This window comes from Gorilla gorilla, chromosome 22, assembly GCF_029281585.2.
Source record: "Gorilla gorilla gorilla isolate KB3781 chromosome 22, NHGRI_mGorGor1-v2.1_pri, whole genome shotgun sequence".
Lineage (NCBI taxonomy): Eukaryota > Metazoa > Chordata > Mammalia > Primates > Hominidae > Gorilla > Gorilla gorilla.
This window is the reverse complement of record NC_073246.2, coordinates 41,631,826-41,653,595: the sequence shown is the minus strand read 5'-3', so window position 1 is coordinate 41,653,595 and position 21,770 is coordinate 41,631,826. Positions and strand designations below refer to the sequence as shown.

At 44.1% G+C, this 21,770-nt stretch overlaps 1 protein-coding gene and 1 pseudogene across 1 annotated transcript in view; one reads left to right on the top strand and one right to left on the bottom strand.

The window, feature by feature from the left end:
- The window catches only part of IGSF5 (immunoglobulin superfamily member 5), a 56,566-nt gene extending 45,821 nt beyond the window's left edge, over positions 1 to 10,745 (bottom strand). Inside the window, exons 1-2 of the mRNA XM_004062826.5 lie at positions 10,729 to 10,745; positions 9,961 to 10,043 (exon numbers count right to left, since the gene is read on the bottom strand). Of these exons, the coding sequence (XP_004062874.1) occupies positions 9,961 to 10,043; positions 10,729 to 10,745 (100 nt within the window). The remainder of the gene's footprint in view (positions 1 to 9,960; positions 10,044 to 10,728) is intronic.
- Positions 10,746 to 12,266: 1,521 nt separating this feature from the next.
- Positions 12,267 to 16,591, top strand: LOC129529299 (uncharacterized; annotated as a pseudogene).
- Positions 16,592 to 21,770: the final 5,179 nt, after the last annotated feature.

Sequence of the window (21,770 nt, the reverse complement as noted above, 5' to 3'; positions counted from 1 at the left end):
AGCGTGAAGGACAGCAAAGATTCTCAGGCCCATGACCTGCCTTTAGCATTTAAGTGCATTACTGGGTATTCACAGCCTCGAGAAAGAATGTGGGGTTTCCTCTCCTTTGTTTCTCTGAGGTCTTTAGAAAGCAAAATTCAACATGTGCACTAAACTATAACTACTTGTGTCTGTAATTCTTTTGTTTGTTTGAGACCGAGTCCCGCTCTGTTGCCCAGGCTGGAGTGCAATGACATGATCTCGGCTCACTGCAACCTCCGCCTCCCGGGTTCAAGCAACTCTCCTGCCTCAGCCTCCCAAGTAGCTGGGAGTACAGGCACCCGCCACCACGCCTGGCTAATTTTTTTTTGTATTTTTAGTAGAGACGGAGTTTCACCATGTTGGCCAGGCTGGTCTCGAACTCCTGACCTCAGGTGATCCGCCTGCTTCGGCCTCCCAGAGTGCTGGGATTACAGGCATGAGCCACCACTCCCAGCCCGTAATTTAATATAAGGTTTGAAATATCTGTGCTGCAGCACCATTTCACTGTGGGACCCAGCCCCTTGCAATAATCTACAATAGACTCAGCAAATCCCTACAAATATGCCTCAGTAGCAAGTTGTACAACAGCTGTACACAAACCAAAATGAAATCACAGCCTTCCCAGATAGATCCAAAATCCAGAATTATGAAGTGTCAAATAAATCATTTACTAATTTTTTTTTTTTTGAGACGGAGTCTCGCTCTGTCACCCAGTCTGGAGTGCAATGGTGCGATCTTGGCTCACTGCAAGCTCCACCTCACAGGTTCATGCCATTCTCCTGCCTCAGCCTCCGGAGTAGCTGGAACTACAGGCACCCGCCACCATGCTCAGCTAATTTTTTTGTATTTTTAGTAGAGACAGGGTTTCACCGTGTTAGCCAGGATGGTCTCGATTTCCTGACCTTGTGATCCGCCTGCCTCAGCCTCCCAAAGTGCTGGGATTACAGGCATGAGCCACCGCGCCCAGCCATCATTTAATAATTTTTAAGGTTCAATTAACACAACTCCACAAGTAGTCATCTGGAACGTCAGGCTCTAGCAGAGGATGAAGGAGAAATTGAGTCGTCTAGTTATAAAAAATTACATATTTTACTGAAAGCAGTCACTCCCAAGTGTGAACCCAGTGTTACAGAAAACGACACAGCAATAGATTAAGGTCTGTTAGGAAAGACTTCTAGTCCCCGACAAGCAGGTAGAGTCAGGCAACAGACTAAGAACAGATTGCTTAACTTACTGAACACTCCATTCTGCCAACATCCTCACATGTCATCTGCATTTCATCTCTGTATGAAAGAGGAGTCTAGCAGAATCACAGGGCAGGCAGTGCAAAAACACCCTCAGAGCTCCAGGAACCAAGCAGTGAGGCTGCTACAGATATGGATTTGAGAGGGGATAGCATTTGAAGGGTGTATGCAGTTGGAACACTGTCATAAAGCTGATTTCAAGTTTAACTGAAATCAGACAAGCTGCTTTAATTAAAGACATGCATATGCCAGGTATTGTTCATGAATATCCCTATGGGGTAGTCTGAACAGGACTTGAGATTTAACTTGTCTGTCATTTCATTATAGCAGACTTGAATTACCTACACTTAGTTGAAAAATCTTTTATTCTTAAAGTCTTTAGTCTTATTAAATTGTATTAAATAGACAGGATTTAGCCACCCACCAATTCCTCCCTGTCCTGACGAGAGACAAACACACTCAGAAGATCAGCCAGGACTCACGAAGCTAGTCCTCTCAGAAAGAAAATTGGTGCTTTTGAGATCTCACTCAGCCCCTTATTTTTGGATTATTGGAAACAGCTTGATAATGGAATCTTCAAAAGTGGCAGAAAATGTCATGTATGGGGCAATTGCAAGAAGCTCAAAAACAAACAACAGGGGGCAAGTGCCTGCTCAAGGTTGGTGGGAAATAGCCATACAGATTCCTCAGCAGAAGCCTTATAAGCCAGAAGGGATTGAAGTCCTACTTTAGCCTCTTTAAACAAAATGATTGTCAGTCAAGAATCTTATACCCAGCAAAACTAAGCTTCATAAATGAGAGATAAAGTCTTTTTCAAACAAAAAATGCTAAAGGCATTTGCCACTACCAAACCAGCACTACAAGAAATGCTAAAAGGAGTTCTAAATCTTGAAACAGAAGTTTGATATGCACCCAAATAGAACCTGCTTAAAGCATAAATCTCACAGGGTCTATAAAACAATAACACAATTAAAAATAGAAGTATCTAGGTAACAACTAACATGATGAATACAACAGTACCTCACATCTTAATATTGACCTAATGTAAATGGCCTAAATGCTCCACTTAAAAGATACAAAATGGCAGAATGGACTAAAAAAACAAAAAAACACCAACCAAATATCTACTGTCTTCAAGAGATTCAGCTAACACCTAAGCACTCACATAAACTCAAGGTGAAAGGTTGGAGAAAGATATTTCACACAAATGGAAACCAAAAGCAAGCAAAAGTAGCTATTCTTATTTCAGACAAAACAGACTTTAAAAAAACAACAGTTAAAAAAAAGACAAAGAAGGGCATTATATAGTGATAAAAGAATTAATCCAACAAGAAGATATTACAATCCTAAATTTATATGCACCTAACAATGGAGCACCCAGATTTTAAAAACAATTACTACTAGACCTACAATATTAGATAGACAGCAACACAATAATAGTGGGGGACTTCAATACCCCAGTGATAACACTAGACAGATCATCAAGGCAGAAAGTCAACAAAGAAACAATGGACATAAACTATACCCTAGAACAAATGGAACTTACAGATATTTACAGAACATTCTTCCCAGCAACTGTAGAGTATAAATCTGGAGGCTTCATATTACCTGACTTCAAATTATACTACAAGGCTATACTTACCAAAACAGCTTGGTACTGGTATAAAAATAGGCACATAGACTAATGGAACAAAATAGAGAACCCAGAAATAAAGCCAAATACTTACAGCCAACTGATCTTCAACCGAGCATACAAAAAAAAAAATTGAGGAGAGGACACCCTATTAAATAAATGATCCTGGGATAATTGGCAAGCCACACATAGAAGAATGAAACTGAATCCCCATCTCTCACCTTATACAAAAACTAACTCAAGATAGATGAAAGACTTAAATCTATGACCCGAAACTCTAAGAATTCTAGAAAACGGCATCAGAAAAAATGCCTGGACATTAGCCTAGGCAAAGAATTAATGACTAAGACCTCAAAAGCAAATGCAAAAAATAAATAAATAGGACCTAGTTAAACTAAAAAGCTTCTGCACAGCAAAAGAAATAATCAGCAGAGTAAACACACAACCCACAGAGTGGGGGGAAATATTTGCAAACTATGCCTCCAACAAAGGACTAGTATCCAGAATCTACAAAGAACTAAAACAAATCAGCAAGAAAAAAAAAAAGAATAAGTCCATCAAAAAGTGGGCAAACAACAGGAATAGACAATTCTCAAAAGAAGATATACAAACAGCCAACAAACATATGAAAAATACTCAACATCACTAATCAGGGAAGTGCAAGTTAAAACCACAATGAGATGCTGCCTTACTCCTGCAAGAATTATCATAAAAGACAAAGCCATAAATGTTGGTGTGGATGTGGTAAAAGGGAATACTTTTACACTGCTGGGAATGTAAATTATACAACCACTATGAAAAACAGTAGGAGGTTCCTTAAAGAACTAAAAGTAAAACTACCATCCGATCCAGCAATCCCATTACTGGGTATCTACCCAAAGGAAAAGAAGTCGTTATATGAAAAAGACGCTTGCACATGCATGTTTATAGCAGCACAATTGCAATTGCAACAATATGAAACAACCTAAATGCCCATCAGCCAATGAGTGGATAAAGAAAATGTGGTATATATACACCATGGACTACTACTTAGTCATAAAAAAAGGAATGAAATAACATATTTTGCAGCACCTTGGATGGAGCTGGAGGCCATTATTCTAAGTGAAGTAACTCAGGAATGGAAAACCAAACATCATATATTCTCACTTATAAGTGGGAGCTAAGCTATGAGGACACAAAGGCACAAGAATGACACAATGGACTTTGGGGACTCAGGGAGGAAGGGGGTGAGGGATAAAAGACTACATATTAGGCACAGTGTACACTGCTCAGGTGACAGGTGCACTAACATCTCAGAAATCACCATTTAAGAACTTATTCATGTAACCAAAAACCACCAGTACCCCAAAAACTATTGAAATTTTTTAAAAGTAAAGAAAAAAAGAAGAAAGAAATAGCTGTAACAAAAACCATGCAAGGGGCTAAGGAGCAACCTGGACACCGCCACGGCTCAATAAAAAGGTGCTGGCATTTCTCCTGCACTCGGAAGACTCCAGCTCTGAGCATCTTGCATTCAAGGTCTGCCTTCTCAGAACCTCCAGAGACTTTGGGACAATTCTACTTTCCCCAAGACTTCTCATTAGAGGGTGGAAAAGGCATTTACAAGCTTGTCCAATGAATGGCAGACGTCATGAGTCAGTCCTTTCCAAAAGCCCAGACTTCCCCACTGCACAATATCTCCATGTAACAAAACTGCATTTGTACCCTCAAAGTCGGTAAAAGTTTTTTTAAAAACTTTCTATTAATTGAATCCTGACCCCACCCCCCCAGCCCACCAAATTTCAGCCAAGTCTCAGCTTTCAACCCAAGAACAGTTCACTGTGAAAGCAACACTCACTGATTAGAAACCATCCAGAAATTCTGAACTCTCAGAGAAGCCCACGCTTGTAGTTTTTAACTCTGTGGAAGTTGGAAAGCGAAGATCATGTGTGCAAATGTCCAGCACTTTCCTGGGAAACCCAGATAACGGCCTGTGTGGGGCTTGAGGGGCCCTATGGAGAAACTCACTTGACAAACACCTGTCACAGGGGAGCCACAAACTGGAGTTGTCTTACCCCAGATGACAGGTAAACCCTTTGGAGGGCTTCAGCAAGGGTGCTTCATTTCCTAAAGGCCTCTTCGTGGCTCTTGTCCTCTCTCCATACAAATGTAGAAACACACTCTTGTCTGGCCTCTAGAGACTCCTGATGCTGCCTCACCAGAACCAAAGTTCCTTAAGAAATGGCTCTGTCACATCACAGACTGTGTTATAAATGCACATGTGGCCTCACACTCCAGGGAGGTATAAGCTCTTCAGAGTGCGTATTTCCTCATTAATCATCAGCAAGCTCCAAACAGCAGCCAAACACAGGAAGTCCAGGCCCCGGGCTGGGAACACAGAGGCCTCAGGGCCAGTCTATCCTCTCCACTCCGGCCTCCACTCCCTCTCCCTCCTCTTCCAAGTCCTTCGGAGTCAAGGCACTGCTCAGCTCCCGCCCTGGTCTTCTTCCACCAGCTGGAGGCTGACAGATCCTTCCTGCCCAAAACGTGCTGCCTGGCTGACTGACCTTGCCTCCAGCAAAGGCCCAGGGGCTGGTGGAACTGGCTCCTTCTCCCAGCCAGGCACCTTGACATCCATAAGAACAAATCCTCTTAAGAAAGAAAAAAGTCCCGAGGGTTCGTCCTCTGGATGAGACAGCCATTAGGATTAAGTGTGGTTTCCTTGGCATTTGCTGGAGGACTGGTGGATAGGGCAGAGCTCCAACCCCCCACCCCCAAGTGCTAGGAGATGAACACAGGAACATGGCTTTGCAGAGCACTGTGACAGTTCTGGAAGACTGTGTCCCAAGAACCTGATGTTCAGCACCATACTGAACTATCTGCTTTTTTTTTTTTTGGAGACAGTGTCTTGCTCTGTTACCCAGGCTGGAGTGCAGTGGCATGATCATAGGTCACTGCAACCTTGAACTCCTAGGCTCAAGCAATCCTCCAGCCTCAGCCTTCCAAAGTGCTGGGATTACAGGTGGGAGCCACCACACCCAGTGAAAGGTCTGCTTTTTTAATGGTCCTTTTTGATAATCTTGTCAGGGAACTCAGAATCAAGGATTTCTGCATGTAATAGGCAACAACGGAAGATATAGCTAACATATTTAAAGACCAAGAAGCAAGTAAATGGTGCCAGGGGAGGCGGAGAATGCTCTTCCTTCCAGTTGAAGGTGTGAAGGGAAAATAAATCACGGGACCCCAAAATCACTAAGCCGAAGGGAGAAAGTCAAGCTGGGAACTGTATCAGGCAGACCTGCCTCCCATTTTATTCCTAAATAAGATAGCTATAAAGATGAAAAAGCTGCATACCTCCCTCACAATTTGCCCATGAGAAAAATTCCCTTGTGGGCCTCAAGATCTTTACCTTAAAAACAGTTCCGTTGAATTTCACCCTGGCAATGTACATTGTAGCTGATCGTCACAGGTGCGGAGCAAAGGCCAGAACTCAAGGTCATCTCTCTGCTCACCTGAGACAAATGTGTATCTGATTGCTTTCTCTGCCCTATTGCTTATGTAAAAATACAGATTGAGTCAGACAAGGTATAACTGCCTATTCCTCTACCCCTCTCTCACATGTAAATTGTGTATTCAGTGAGAGGCTGATCAACCTTGTGTCTCTTGTCTACCTACGACTTGGAAGCCCCCACTCGGAATTGTCCCACCTTTCCAGACCGAACCAATGTACACATTACACTTATTGACTGATGTCTCATGCCTCCACAAAATGTATAAAACCAAGCTGTGCCCTGACCACTTTGGGCACCTGTTGTCAGGGCCTCCTGAGGCTGTGTCATAGGTGCGTCCTTAACCTTGGCAAAATAAGCTTTCTAAATTGATTGAGACCGGCTGGGCACGGTGGCTCATGCCTGTAATCCCAGCACTTTGGGAGGCCAAGGCGGGCAGATCACCTGAGGTCAGGAGTATGAGACCAGCCTGGCCAACATGGCGAAACTCCGTCTCTACTAAAAATGCAATAATTAGCCGGGCGTGGTGATGTGGACCTGTAATTCCAGCTACTCGGGAGGCTGAGGCAGGAGAATCACTTGAGCCCAGGAGGCGGAGGTTGCAGTGAGTGGAGATCGCACCACTGCACTCCAGCCTGGGTGACAGAGCGAGATTCTGTCTCAAAAAAAAAAAAACCGATTTGTCTTTCCAAAAGAAACCTATTTGTTCTTTCTATGGGAAGCCTTTCTCCCCCTTCTCCTCTCCTACAACGTTAGATATATAAGCCTTTTAACTCTTTAACTCTATTAATGAGCCAGCTACTTCCTTTGTTGGCTCCCATATGCATAAGGCATAAACATTTTTTTTCTCCCATTAATTTGTCTTTTATAAGTTTCTTCCACAGGCGCCTGGTGCTGAACCTAAGAAGATAGCAGAAAAGTTAATTTTTGTGTGTGTTATACAATAATCAGACATTTGTCTCATTTGTATCCTTTTTGTCATCCAATGCAACTTTCCCAGGATGACTTCAGCTGCACGTCACAATTCAGTGAGTGCTGAGGCTTACTTCTAACCTCACTGGCTGTTTTCCTTACTTCTGGTGGAACTTCAGTTGACCACAACCACTCCATTAAAATAAAAAAATTATAGTGTGAAAATCATTCCTTTTCACAACTAGCACATTATTTTCTAGCTTCTGTAAATGGAATTGTGTTCCCCCGAAATTGCTATGTTGAAGCCCTCACTCCCAATGTCATGGTATTTAGAGATGAAGCCTTTGAAAGGTCATAAGGTCCTCAAAATGGAACCCTCGTGATGGGACTCATGTCCTTATAAGATCTCGTTCTCTTGAGAGGCCAAGGCGGGCAGATCATGAGGTCAGGAGTTCCAGACCAGCCTGGCCAATATGGTGAAACCCTGTCTCTACTAATAACACAAAAATTAGCCAGACGTGATGGCACGTGCCTGTAGTCCCAACTACTCCAGTGGCTGAGGCAGGAGAATTGTTTGAACCCAGGAGGTGGAGGTTGCAGTGAGCTGAGATTGCACCACTGCACTCCAGCCTGGGCAACAGAGAGAGACTCTGTCTCAAAAAAAAAAAAAAAAAAAAGATCTTGTTTTCTCTTCACTTGCACACTCCAAGGAAAGGTCATGTGAAGACACAGCAAAAAGGAAGCCACCTGCAAGCCAGGAAGAGAGCCCTCACCAAGACGCTGACTCTGCTGGCACCTTAACCTTGGACTTCTAGCTTCTGGAACTGGGAGAAATGAATGTCTGCTATTTAACCCACCCTGCTTGTAGTATTTTGTTGTAGCAGTCAAAACTGACAGACAGTAGTGTTTCTCCCTCCACAGAAAATGGCCATATCTGAAAATCTGGTATAATCATCAATTCTAAATTATGAACATTTAATCCTTCAGTGCTTCAGTGTTAAAAGCCATTTTTAACAGGAATCAGTTTTTTTGGCCAGAGTTTTTCATGTGCACTCTGTTTCTCTGGCTACTGCTCACTTAAACCATTTTCTTTCCAGAGTTGCCTTGTCCTTGGACACTAGCACTTAGCTGAAAATATCACACATTTAGGAGTTGTCACCCTAGCTCAACTGAATCAGAAGAAAAATGCAATAGGAAGCCCACTTGAAAAATGAACTGAGAGCACAAATTATGTTAATGACCTAGACTTCCTATCTATTCCTGTTAATTTAAAATGATACAACCACTCATTTGGTTTGCTCAAAGAACTCTAGAATTTTAGGTGAACAAAATTTTAAGTGGTCTCTTGCCTGGTTCTGTGGGTTTCCTTGTGTAAATAATGAATTTTCATCATCCTTATTAACTTGGAGGTAACTCCCATCATTCTTAAGTAATTAATTCATTAAAGAGTTCTGCTAAGTCAGTGTTGGCAGAGGAGCTTCTTCGATATTACAGTTAAGTCCACTTCCAGGCTCCTGGAACCCCCAGGCCATGTGGCCAGGTGATATGGTTTGGCTGTGTCCCCACCCAAATCTCATCTTGAATTGTCCTCCCATAATTCCCACCTGTTGTGGGAGGGACCTGGTGGGAGATAACTGAATCATGGCGGCAGTTTCCCTATACTGTTCTCTGGTAGTGAATAAGTCTCATGAGTTCTGATGGTTTTATAAAGGGAAATTCCTTTTGCTTGGCTCTCTGATTCTCTCTTGCTGCTGCCATGTAAGAAGTGCCTTTCACCTTCAGCCATGATTGTGAGGCCTCCCCAGCCACATGGAGCTGTGAGTTCATTAAAACTCTTTCTTCCCGGTCTCGGGTATGACTTCAGCAGCGTGAAAACAGACTAATTCACCAGGTTAGTTGTGTTATCCACTAATTTTATGCAGTGGCTATTCAGAGAGCGCTTAACACTTAGCCTAGGCAGGAGAAAGCAACTAACCAAGCCAAGTGCCTGCCCTTGGGCTGACCTTCCTTAGGGCGTGCTGGGGTCAGCCCTAGACCCTCACCAGCAGCCTGAACTTCTCCAAGGTGCTTTTGCCAGGCAAGTCCTGAGGAATGTTTTACTCACTTGAAGGGCGAATAGAGGCATGTTAGAAATTGTAATAGTAGGCAATAAAAACAATGATAGCTAATAATAATAATGATAACAATGGCAAACTCTGAGAGCCCTGACAGTGTGCTGAGCCCCCATTCCGAAAGCATCTTATTATTCACAGCACGCAAGCATCACAAGTCCCGTGAGCTGTGTTAACTGTGTTCCATCAGCAAGCAAACAGAACCCAGAGCATGCTGGGAGACCACCTTCTTTGGAAGACCCTTCTGAGTTGAATTATTGGGTTTTAGTAAGAATAATTATTCCTCAGTTATTGATTCAAAAAAATAAACCTCTATGCTGAAAGGGATTAGAATATGCCACCCCAAAATATGCCGTTTTGGCATATAAATTATTTTGAGCTGAAGATAATTGAGAAAAAGTAGAGATAGAAAAAGAGGGATGGGGGCAACCCCCTTTGGGACCCCTCCCTTTGTATGGGAGCTCTGTTTTCACTCTATTTCACTCTATTAAATCTTGCAACTGCACTCTTCTGGTCTGTGTTTGTTACGGCTCGGCTGAGCTTTCACTCACCGTCCACCACTGCTGTTTGCCACCATCGCAGACCCGCCGCTGACTTCCATTCCTCCAGATCCGGCAGAGTGTCTGCTGTGCTCCTGATCCAGTGAGGCACCCATTGCCACTTCCAATCAGGCTAAAGGCTCGCCATTGTTCCTGCATGACTAAGTGCCTGGGTTCATCCTAATCGAGCTAAACACTAGTCACTGGCTTCCACGGTTCTCTTCCATGACCCACAGCTTCTAATAGAGCTATAACACTCACTGCATGGCCCAAGATTCCATTCCTTGGAATTTGTGAGGCCAAGAACCCCAGGTCAGAGAACACGAGGCTTGCCGCCATCTTGGAAGTGGCCCACGACCCTCCTGGGAGCTCTGGGAGCAAGGACCACCCCCCGTAACATTTTGGCAACCACGAAGGGACATCCAAAGCAGTGAGTAATATTGGACCACTTTCGCTTGCTATACTGTCCTAGCCTTCCTTAGAATTGGAGGAAAATACCGGGCACCTGTCGGCCAGTTAAAAACGATTAGCGTGGCCGCCTGACTTAAGACTCAGGTGTGAGGCTATCTGGGGAAGGGCTTTCTAACAACCTCCAACCCTTCTGGGGTTGTTGGGGACATTGGTCTGCCTGGAGCCAGCTTCCACTTTCAATTTTCTTGGGGAAACCAAGGGCCAACTAGAGGCAGAAAGCTGTCGTCCCGAGCTCCCGGCAGTAGCCGATTGAGATCATGGCTCAGCCAGAAGTCTCTACTCAACAGTCGCCCACGCACGCGCCCTTACCTTTCCTTCTGACCCATACCTCCTGGGTCCCGAACACGACTTTCTTGAAAGTGTAGCCCCAAAATTCTTCTTACCTGTGAATCTACTTCGTCAGATCCCTGCCTCCTAGGTACTAATGGTTCAGACTTTCATTTCCTCTAGCAAGTTGTATCTCCAAAGGGATCTAAGGAAGCTCTACGCTGCGTCCTCAGGCACCTAGGCTATAACCCAGGGAGATTTATCCCTGGTGTCCCTCCTGATTTAGGTATACAGCTCTTGACATGAGCAGTTATGCGGGACCCGTTCCCCACCACCCTTGCCAGGGCCCCAAGTTTGTAATGGCTAAGAGAGAGACACGGAGAGAGAGAGATGGAGAGAGAGAGAGAGAGACAGAGAGGCAGGTTCTTGGCCTCACGGATTCCAAGGAAGTCAAAGAGTAAAAGAAAGAAAAAGAAATAGTTAAAAAAAAAAAAAAAAAACATGTGCCCTATTCCTTTAAAAGCTAGGGTAAATTTGAAACCCATAATTGATCATTGAAGATCTTCTCCATGAACCTATAACACTCCAATGCCACTTTGTTGTCAGTGTAAATAAGGGCGTAGCCCAAAAGCACTGAGGCCACTGACAACCCATAGCCTTCCTATCTAAAATCCTTAACCCAGTAACCCACGGATGAGCCAAATGCATTCAGTTGGTAGCGGCAACTGCTTTGCTAAAAGTAGAAAAGTAACTTTTAGAGGAAACTTTGCTGTGAGCACACCTCACCAGTTCAGAATTAGTCTAAGTCAAAAAAGCAAAAAGGTAGCTTACTAACTCAAAAATCTTAAAGTATGGGGCCATTATGTTAGAAAAAGGTAATGTAACTCCAACCGCTGATAATTCCCTTAACCCAGCAGATTTTCTAACAGGGGATTTAAATCTTAATTACCATACAAAGGTCCGACCAGACCTAGGAGGATCTTCCTTCAGGACAGGATGATAGATGGTTCCTCCCAGGTGATTGAGGAAAAAAACACAATGGGTATTCAGTAATTGATACGGAGACTTTTCTGGAAGCAGAGTTAGAAAAATTGCCTAATAATTGGTCTCCTCAAATGTGCGAGCTGTTTGCACTCAGCCAAGCCTTAAAGTACTTACAGAATCAAAAGACTATCTCAATCCTGACTCAAAAGGTTCGCTACACCCTCTCTGAAACGAATTTGCATAAAAACTGTTGTTTATGGGAATGCATCTTGATGGGGCAGCTAGGTTGTTATGAAATACTCAGGAACCCAGCCCAGCTCTAGGACTCACCCCTGAGTGCAAAGGCAATGTTGGGCATGCTGGTAAAGGACCACTAGAATCCAGCAGCCCAGACCCCTTTCTTTGTGGTCAAGAAAGGCGGGAAAACAGGTGCAGGACTGCTACATCGGTGAGTGTAACTAATCCGATAAGCAGAGGTCCATGGGTGGTTACGCACCCTGGAAAGGAATAAGCATTAGGACCACAGAGGACACTCTAGGACTAATGCTCATCGGAAAATTACTAGGGGTGCTGGCATCCCTATGTTCCTTTTTCAGATGGGAAACGTTCCCCCCAAGGCAAAAACGCCCTTAAGATGTATTCTAGAGAATTAGGACCAATTTGACCCTCAGACGCTAAGAAAGAAATGACTTATATTCTTCTGCAGTACCGCCTGGCTGTGATATCCTCTTCAAGGGGAAGAAAGCTGGCCTCCTGAGGGAAGTATAAATTATAACACCATCTTACAGCTAGACCTCTTTTGTAGAAAAGAAGGCAAATGGAGTGAAGTGACAGGTGTACAAACTTTCTTTTCATTAAGAGACAACTCGCAATTATGCAAAAAGTATGACTTATGCCCTACAGGAAGCCCTCAGAATCTACCTCCCTACCCCAACATCCCCCTGACTCCTTCCCCAGCTAATAAGAACCCCCCCTTCAGCCCAAATGGTCCAAAAGGAGATAGACAAAGGGGTAAACAATGAACCAAAGAGTGCCAATATTCCCCGATTATGCCCCCTCCAAGCAGTGGGAGAAGGAGAATTCAGCCCAGCCAGAGTGCATGTAACTTTTTCTCTCTCAGACTTAAAGCAAATTAAAATAGACCTAGGTAAATTCTCAGATAACCCTGATGGCTATATTGATGTTTTGCAAGGGTTAGGACAATCCTTTGATCTGACATGGAGAGATATAATGTTACTGCTAAATCAGACACTAACCCCAAATGAAAAAAGTGCCACCATTACTGCAGCCTGAGAGTTTGGCGATCTCTGGTATCTCAGTCAGGTCAATGACAGGATGACAGCAGAAGAAAGAGAACAATTCCCCACAGGGCAGCAGGCAGTTCCCAGTGTAGACCCTCACTGGCACCCAGAATCAGAACATGGAGATTGGTGCCGCAGACATTTGCTCACGTGTGTGCTAGAAGGACTACGGAAAACTAGGAAGAAGCCTGTGAATTATTCAATGATGTACACTATAGCACAGGGAAAGGAAGAAAATCCTACTGCCTTTCTGGAGAGACTTAAGGGAGGCATTGAGGAAGCATACCTCCCTGTCACCTGACTCTAGTGAAGGCCAACTAATCTTAAAGGATAAGTTTATCAATCAGTCAGCTGCAAACATTAGGAAACAACTTCAAAAGTCTGCTTAGGCCTGGAGCAAAACTTGAAAACCCTATTGAACTTGGCAACCTCAGTTTTTTATAATAGAGATCAGGAAGAGCAGGCAGAACAGGACAAACAGGATACAAAAAGGGCCACCGCTTTAGTCATGGCCCTCAGGCAAGCGGACTTTGGAGGCTCTGGAAAAGGGAAAAGCTGGGCAAATTGAATGCCTAATAGGGCTTGCTTCCAGTGCAGTCTACAAGGACACTTTAAAAAAGATTGTCCAAGTAGAAGTAAGCCGCCCTCTTGTCCATGCCCCTTATGTCAAGGGAATCACTGGAAGGCCCACTGCCCCAGGGGATGAAGGTCCTCTGAGTCAGAAGCCACTAACCAGATGATCCAGCAGCAGGGCTGAGGGTGCCCAGGGCAAGCGCCAGCCCATGCCATCACCCTCACACAGCCCCAGGTATGCTTGACCATTGAGGGCCAGGAGGTTAACTGTCTCCTGGACACTGGTGCGGTCTTCTCAGTCTTACTCTCCTGTCCCGGACAACTGTCCTCCAGATCTGTCACTATCCGAGGGGTCCTGGGACAGCCAGTCACTAGATACTTCTCCCAGCCACTAAGTTGTGACTGGGGAGCTTTACCCTTTTCACATGCTTTTCTAATTATGCCTGAAAGCCCCACTCTCTTTTTACAGAGAGACATTCTAGCAAAAGCAGGGGCCATTATACACCTGAACATAGGTGAAGGAACACCCATTTGTTGTCCCCTGCTTGAGGAAGGAATTAATCCTGAGGTCTGGGCAACAGAAGGACAATGTGGACGAGCAAAGAATGCCCGTCCTGTCCAAGTTAAACTAAAGGATTCCGCCTCCTTTCCCTATCAAAGGCAGTACCCCCTCAGACCTGAGACCCAACGAAGACTCCAAAAGATTGTTAAGGACCTAAAAGCCCAAGGCCTAGTAAAACCATGCAGTAGCCCCTGTAATACTCCAATTTTAGGAGTACAGAAACCCAACAGACAGTGGAGGTTAGTGCAAGATCTCAGGATTATCAATGAGGCTGTTGTTCCTCTATACCCAGCTATACCTAGCCCTTATACTCTGCTTTCCCAAACACCAGAAGAAGCAGAGTGGTTTACAGTCCTGGACCTTAAGAATGCCTTTTTCTGCATCCCTGTACATCCTGACTCTCAATTCTTGTTTGCATTTGAAGATCCTTCAAACCTAACATCTCAACTCACCTGAACTGTTTTACCCCGAGGGTTCAGGGATAGTCCCCATCTATTTGGCCAGGCATTAGCCCAAGACTTGAGCCAGTTCTCATACCTGGAAACTCTCATCCTTCGGTATATGGATGATTTACTTTTAGCTGCCCATTCAGAAACCTTGTGCCATCAAGCCACCCAAGCGCTCTTAAATTTCCTCACTACCTGTGGCTACAAGGTTTCCAAACCAAAGGCTCAGCTCTGCTCACAGCAGGTTAAATACTTAGGGCTAAAATTATCCAAAGGCACCAGGGCCCTCAGTGAGGAATGTATCCAGCCTATACTGGCTTATCCTCATCCCAAAACCCAAAGCAACTAAGAGAGTTCCTTGGCATAACAGGTTTCTGCCGAATATGGATTCCCAGGTACGGCAAAATAGCCAGACCGTTATATATGCTAATTAAGTAAACTCAGAAAGCCAATACCCATTTAGTAAGATGGACACCTGAAGCAGAAGCAGCTTTCCACGCCCTAAAGAAGGCCCTAACGCAAGCCCCAGTGCTAAGCTTGCTAACGGGGCAAGACTTTTCTTTATATGTCACAAAAAACAAACAAACAAAGAAAAAAAACACAGGAATAGCTCTAAGAGTCCTTGCACAGGTCTGAGGGACGAGTTTGCAACCCGTGGCATACCTGAGTAAGGAAATTGATGTAGTGGCAAAGGGTCAGCCTCATTGTTTACGGGTAGTGGTGGCAGTAGCAGTCTTAGTATCTGAAGCAGTTAAAATAATACAGGGAAGAAATCTTACTGTGTGGACATCTCATGATGTGAATGGCATACTCACTGCTAAAGGAGACTTCTGGCTCTCAGACAACCATTTACTTAAATATCAGGCTGTATTACTTGAAGGGCCAATGCTGTGACTGTGCAGTTGTGCAACTCTTAATCTGGACACATTTCTTCCACACAATGAAGAAAAGATAGAACATAACTGTCAACAAGTAATTGCTCAAACCTATGCCACTCGAGGGGACCATTTAGAGGTTCCCTTGACTGATCCCAACCCTAACTTGTATACTGACGGAAGATCCTTTGTAGAAAAAGGACTTCAAAAAGTGGGGTATGCAGTAGTCAGTGATAATGGAATACTTGAAAGTAATCCCCTCACTCCAGGAACTAGTGCTCAGCTGGCAAAACTCACTCGGGCACTAGAATTAGGAGAAGGAAAAAGGGTAAATATATATACAGACTCTAAGTATGCTTACCTAGTCCTCCATGCCCATGCAGTAATATGGAGAGAAAGGGAATTCCTAACTTCCGAGGGAACACCTATCAAACATCAGGAAGCCATTAGGGAATTATTATTGGCTGTACAGAAGCCTAAAGAGGTGGCAGTCTTACACTGCCGGGGTCATCAGAAAGGAAAGGAAAGGGAAATAGAAAGGAACCGCCAAGCAGATATTGAAGCCAAAAGAGCTGCAAGGCAGGACCCTCCATTAGAAATGCTTATAGAAGGACCCCTAGTATGGGGTAATCCCCTCTGGGAAACCAAGCCCCAGTATTCAGAAGAAGCAATAGAATGGGGAACCTCACGAGGACATAGTTTTCTCCCCTCAGGATGGCAAGCCACCGAACAAGGAAAAATACCTTTGCCTGCAGCTAACCAATGGAAATTACTTAAAACCCTTCACCAAAACTTTCACTTATGCATTGATGGCACCCATCAGATGGCCAAATTGTTATTTACTGGACCAGGACTTTTCAAAACTCTCAAGCAGATAGTTGGGGCCTGTAAAGTGTGCCAAAGAAGTATCCCCAGGCCATACATTTGAATCCCTGTATCTTTAACCTCCTTGTTAAGTTTGTCTCTTCCAGAATTAAAGCTGTAAAACTACAAAGCATTCTTCAAACGGAGCCCCAGATGCAGTCCATGACTAAGATCTACCGCGGACCCCTGGACCACCCTGACAGCCCACGCTCCAATGTTAACGACATCGAAGGCACCCCCCCTAAGGAAATCTCAACTGCACAACCCCTACTACACCCCAGTCCAGCAGGAAGCAGTTAGAGCAGTCATCGGCCAACCTCCCCAGCAGCACTTGGGTTTTCCTGTTGAGAGAGAGGACTGACAGACAGGACTAGCTGGATTTCCTAGGCTGACTAAGAATCCCTAAGCCTAGCTGGGAAGGTGACCACTTCCACCTTTAAACAAGGGGCTTGCAACTTAGCTCACACCCAACCAGATAGTAAGGAGAGCTCACTAAAATGCTAATTAGGCAAAAACGGAGATAAAGAAATAACCAATCATCTGTTGCCTGAGAGAACAGTGAGAGGGACAATGATTGGGATATAAACCCAGGCATTCGAGCCAGCAATGGCAACCCCCTTTGGGTCTCCTCCTTTTGTATGGGAGCTCTATTTTCACTCTATTTCACTGTATTAAATCTTTCAACTGCAAAAAAAAAAAAAAAAAAAAGCAGAAGAAAAAAAGAAAAAGAAGGCAGGACTCAATGGCTCATGACTGTAATCCCAGCACTTTGGGAGGTCGAAGTGGGCGGATCACTTGAGGTCAGGAGTTCAAGATCAGCCTGACCAATATGGCAAAACCCCGTCTCTACCAAAAATACAAAAATTAGCCAGGCGTGGTGGCAGTCTCCACCAAAAATACAAAAATTAGCTGGGCGTGGTGGCGGGCTCCTGTAATCACAGCTACTCAGGAGGCTGAGGCAGGAGAATTGCTTGAACCCGGGAGATGGAGGTTGCAGTGAGCCAACATTGCACCATTGCACTCCAGCCTAGGTGAGAAGAGTGAGATTCTGTCTCAAAACAAAAAAAAAGCTTCTGCCGTCCTCCTATCTGCCAGAGAGGAGGGCATAAATTTCCCTTGTGAAGATGTACCCTCATCCCTCCTATGAGGGAGATAAGAACAACCTCTATCACCAGAGAAGGAGACAGCACCGATATGAGTCTGCATGGATTAAACCTTGCAAAATGACCCAATCTTTCACAACTTTCACCTGTGTGTTTACTCGCCCACAGTGACCACCCCTAGAAGCCCAAACCCCTTTTCCTTTGTCACCTCTCCGCAATGTATTGCCCTTTGCTAAAATGGTATCTCAGCTCCCAAATCTAACCACTTGTTTGGGTCTCCACTTTCTTTGAAGGCCTCCAAGCACATAAAAATTAAAATATTATCAAGTAAAATGTGTATGCCTTTTCTCCTGTGACTCTATGTTTTGTCACTTTAATTCACAGTTGCCAGCTGATATGGTTTGGCTCTGTGTCCCCACCTAAATCTCATCTTGAATTGTAGCTCCGTTAATTCCTGCCTATTGTGGGAAGGACCCAGAGGGAGATAATTGAATCAAGCGGCTGTTGGGCGGTTTCCCCCATACTGTTCTCATGGTAGTGAATAAGTCTCACAAGATCCGATGGTTTTAAAATGGGTTTCCGCTTTCACTTCTCTCATTCGTTCTTGCTACTGCCATGAAAGAGGTGCCTTTTGCCTTCCGCCATGATTGTGAGGCCTCCCCAGCCGCCTGGAACTGTGAGTCCATTAAACCTCTTTTTCTTCCCAGCCTTGGGTATGTCCTTATCAGCAACATGAAAACAGACTAATGTATCAGCTGCTGAATGTAACAGAGTAGAAGTGTGATATATAGATAGAAATAGATATTGATGACATAGATATATACACACAATAGGTTTCCACCCATGGTTCCTGGCTCATAACTCCCATCGCCCTTCTGCGTACTCTCTTGAGTAAACAGAATCTCTCTCTCTGACTTACTCCCACTCTCCTTTCACCTTCCCAAAGCCGAACTCTAGCCTGTTTGTGGGTCATAAGGCCCTCATTCCAGAAAGGGTCCTGCCGCGTCCCTTGGAGGAAGGAATGCTGCAGAGAGAGGCCAAAAGAATGTGAACAGACAGGCCCTGCTGGGTTTAGGCCAAACCCTTTTTCCCAATCTCACTTCAACACACCCATCCATGCTGCAACGATACATATCCAATGACGTCCCCAGAACACATGGAGGTTCCTGGAGGGCCACACACCCAGGGAGGGCATGGAAGCTCCGCTCCCCTTCGCACATCCCTCGCCCTGCGCATCTTCATCTGTATGATTTGCAATATCCTTTATAATAAGCCGTAAACGTAAACAAGTGTTTTCCTGAGTTCTGTGAGTCATTCTAGCAAATGGATCAAACCGAAAGAAGTGATTGTGGGAACTCCAGCTTGAAGCCGGTGGGTCAGAAGTTCTGGAGGCCTGGACATGCAGATCAGTAGGAAAGTACGGGGGCTCTGTCTTGTGTAACAGAGCCCTTGCCCTGTGGGATCTGAGCTGTCTCCAAGTAGAAAATGTCAGAATGGAATTGCAGGACACCCAGCCAGTGTCCAGTGCAGAGCTGAGTGCTTGCTTGGTGGTGGGGAGAACCCCACCCCTGCCAATTTGTGTTGGAGAACCCAACCCCAGCCAGAAGTCTGTGCTAGTTGTTACAGTGTTGAATGAGAGAACAGGAAAAAGCACACTGAGTGGTGAGGGTTTTTTTTTTTTCACACAAACAAGAGGAAATATTTTTTTCCCTTCTACTACGAGCTGGTAAGAAAAATGGTGAACAAAGCAGACAGATCAGGGAGACAACATATTAGCCGAATAATCTCACAAATATACACAGGGTTGTAGCGTCTTATCCATGGGCCATGTCTCTGCAGTCCTAGCATAAGTCATAATTCAAATAACTCCAGAACAATGTGCCATAGGAATAGAAATCTGAGGTCAGGGTAGTGCATTTGTGCCCTGTGTGCTTTGTATTCTCTTGGCCTCTGTCGTCATGCGTCAGTCGGCACCAGGAGTTGTGACGGCTGGCCAGCAAAGCACTGATCCCATCTGACTCCCCTCACCAAGATGCCCAGCCTCAGCCTCAGCCTCAGCCTCAGCACCACTACTGGAGAATATTATTAGAGCTTCTGGAAGATGTTAAGTTATCATAACAATGAGTGCTACAACAGCAATGCATATGCCTTAGTAATAGCCACTCTCGGAAGTTCCATAACAAGTACAGGGTCCCCCACCCGGTGACCCCGGGCCAGGACTGTTTCTATTGACCAGTTACAGAGAGGCCACACTGGGGCAAGAGTGGAAGCCCTATTTACCACTCTTTGGAAATGCAGCTTTTTTTAAAAATTATACTTTAAGTTCTAGGGTACATGTTCACAACGTGCAGGTTTTGAAATGCAGCTTTCAAAATGTACAGTCCTGGGAGAGACTTTCGCTTTGAGGTGTGTGTTTTGTTTTGTTTTGTTTGGTAATTTGGGAGATTTGCATTATTTCAAAGTTTAAGCATAAAGAGAGACTTTACTAACATTTTTAGCCTATGCTATTTTAAAATCACAAAGTTTAGATTTGCATAAAACATATTCATGTTGTAATTTAAATTGCAGTCAAGGCCCTGAAGGAACTGTTGATGGAGGGAGAGAGGCCCTGGGAATCCCTGAGGAAAGGGGGTTTGTACTCAGGTGAGGGGCAGATTTTAGGCATTAAGTGGGTAGGATGAGGGGGCGTGGGGAGGACCACCTCTTGGGGCAGAGAGAATGATGGGTATCGAGGCAGCAGGGTGGGTGCCAGGGGGCCTGGGACCCCTTAGGAAGTTAAAGAGGCTGGTACGTACTGAATGCAAGGAAGTGAGAGTGAGGGGTGGTCTTAGACGAGCCCACAGAGGGGCCAGGCCCAAGCACGCAGTCAAGAGTTTGCCTTTTATCTTCAGGTGTAAAAACGAACATCAGGAAAATTGTAAAAAGAAGTTGAAAAGGGCGAAGATTGTGGAGTGATCTGATTTAATAGGGCCTGAGCTGCTCTTAAGGGATTTACAACTCTAAGCTGTAGGAAGATGAGAGCAAGCAGATAGTTTGTATACCTGGAAATGCGAGTGAACTTTGGGGGAGAAGTCATTGATTTTTGCCCTGCAGATATTGGCCAATTTTGCTTCTATTTGTAAATTTTTCAGCGTCCATAATGGCATATATATGCGTGTTCTTTGAGTTCTCCATTGAATCTCTTGTAACATCTTGCCCATTCCTTCATTCATGACTTAAATCCTTGGCAGGAATTTATTTAGATTTGTATGAGAACCATGATGTTATCTTTTTTAAAATCCTTTAACAAAAGGCTTTTGAGGAATTTCAAAAATTTAGGTATATGAGGAATTTAGGCATATGATTCCTGTAGAATATTTAGAAAATATTTTTAAAAGTAAGTTAAATTAAAGGGCCAACATTTAACTTTTCGTAATCTATAGAAATAGCAGTTTTCTATTAGACTCAACATAAAGAAGAAAATAACAACTATTTGTAATTTCAGTAGCACCCATAGTTAAGCGTTATGAATTTTTAATGACTAACTTTTATGATTTTCTTTATTACAAAAGTGATATGTAGTCATTATAGAAAAATTAGGAAAAGAAAGCAAAAAGGAGGAAAATTTTAAGACAGATTACTCATAAGACCATCGTACAGACACAAGCACTGTTACCAGCATGGCATATATTTGTTTTTTAAAAATGATTATCCTTTGGCCAGGTACAGTGGCTCATATCTGTAATCTCAGCACTTTGGGAGGCCAAAGTAAGTGGATCACTGCTTGAGGCCAGGAGTTCGAGACCAGCCTGGCCAACATACTGAAACCCCATCTCTACTAAAAATACAAAAATTATCCAGGTGTGGTGGCACACACCTGGAATCTCAGCTACTTGGGAGTCTGAAGCAGGAGAATTGCTTGAACCCAGAAGGCAGAGGTTACAGTGAGTTAAGATCATGCCGCTGCACTCCAGCCTGGGTGACAGAGCAAGATTATATCTCAAAAAAAAAAAAAAAAGATCATATTTTACCTGCTGTTTGACAACCAGATGTTATTGACTTAATGTATTAGAAACCTTTGCTTCCTATCAGTAAATACATTATGTTTAGTGACTAAGTGTAATCCCATCAATTTGATAACATCACTTACAAGTAGCTTCCCACAGACGAAATTCAGTTGCTTTCAATTTCTACCATTACAATTGGTGGCGAACACCAGCATCACTGAATCAAAAAGGATACACCTAATGAATCCCTTAGAATTAGTTCTGAAAAATGCAATTGCTACCATGGAGTCAGTTAAAAAAAATCAGTGGTTATCAGGAGCTAGAGGAGAGAGAGATAAATAGGTGAAGCGCAGAGGATTTTTTAGGGCAACAAAACTATTCTGTATGATA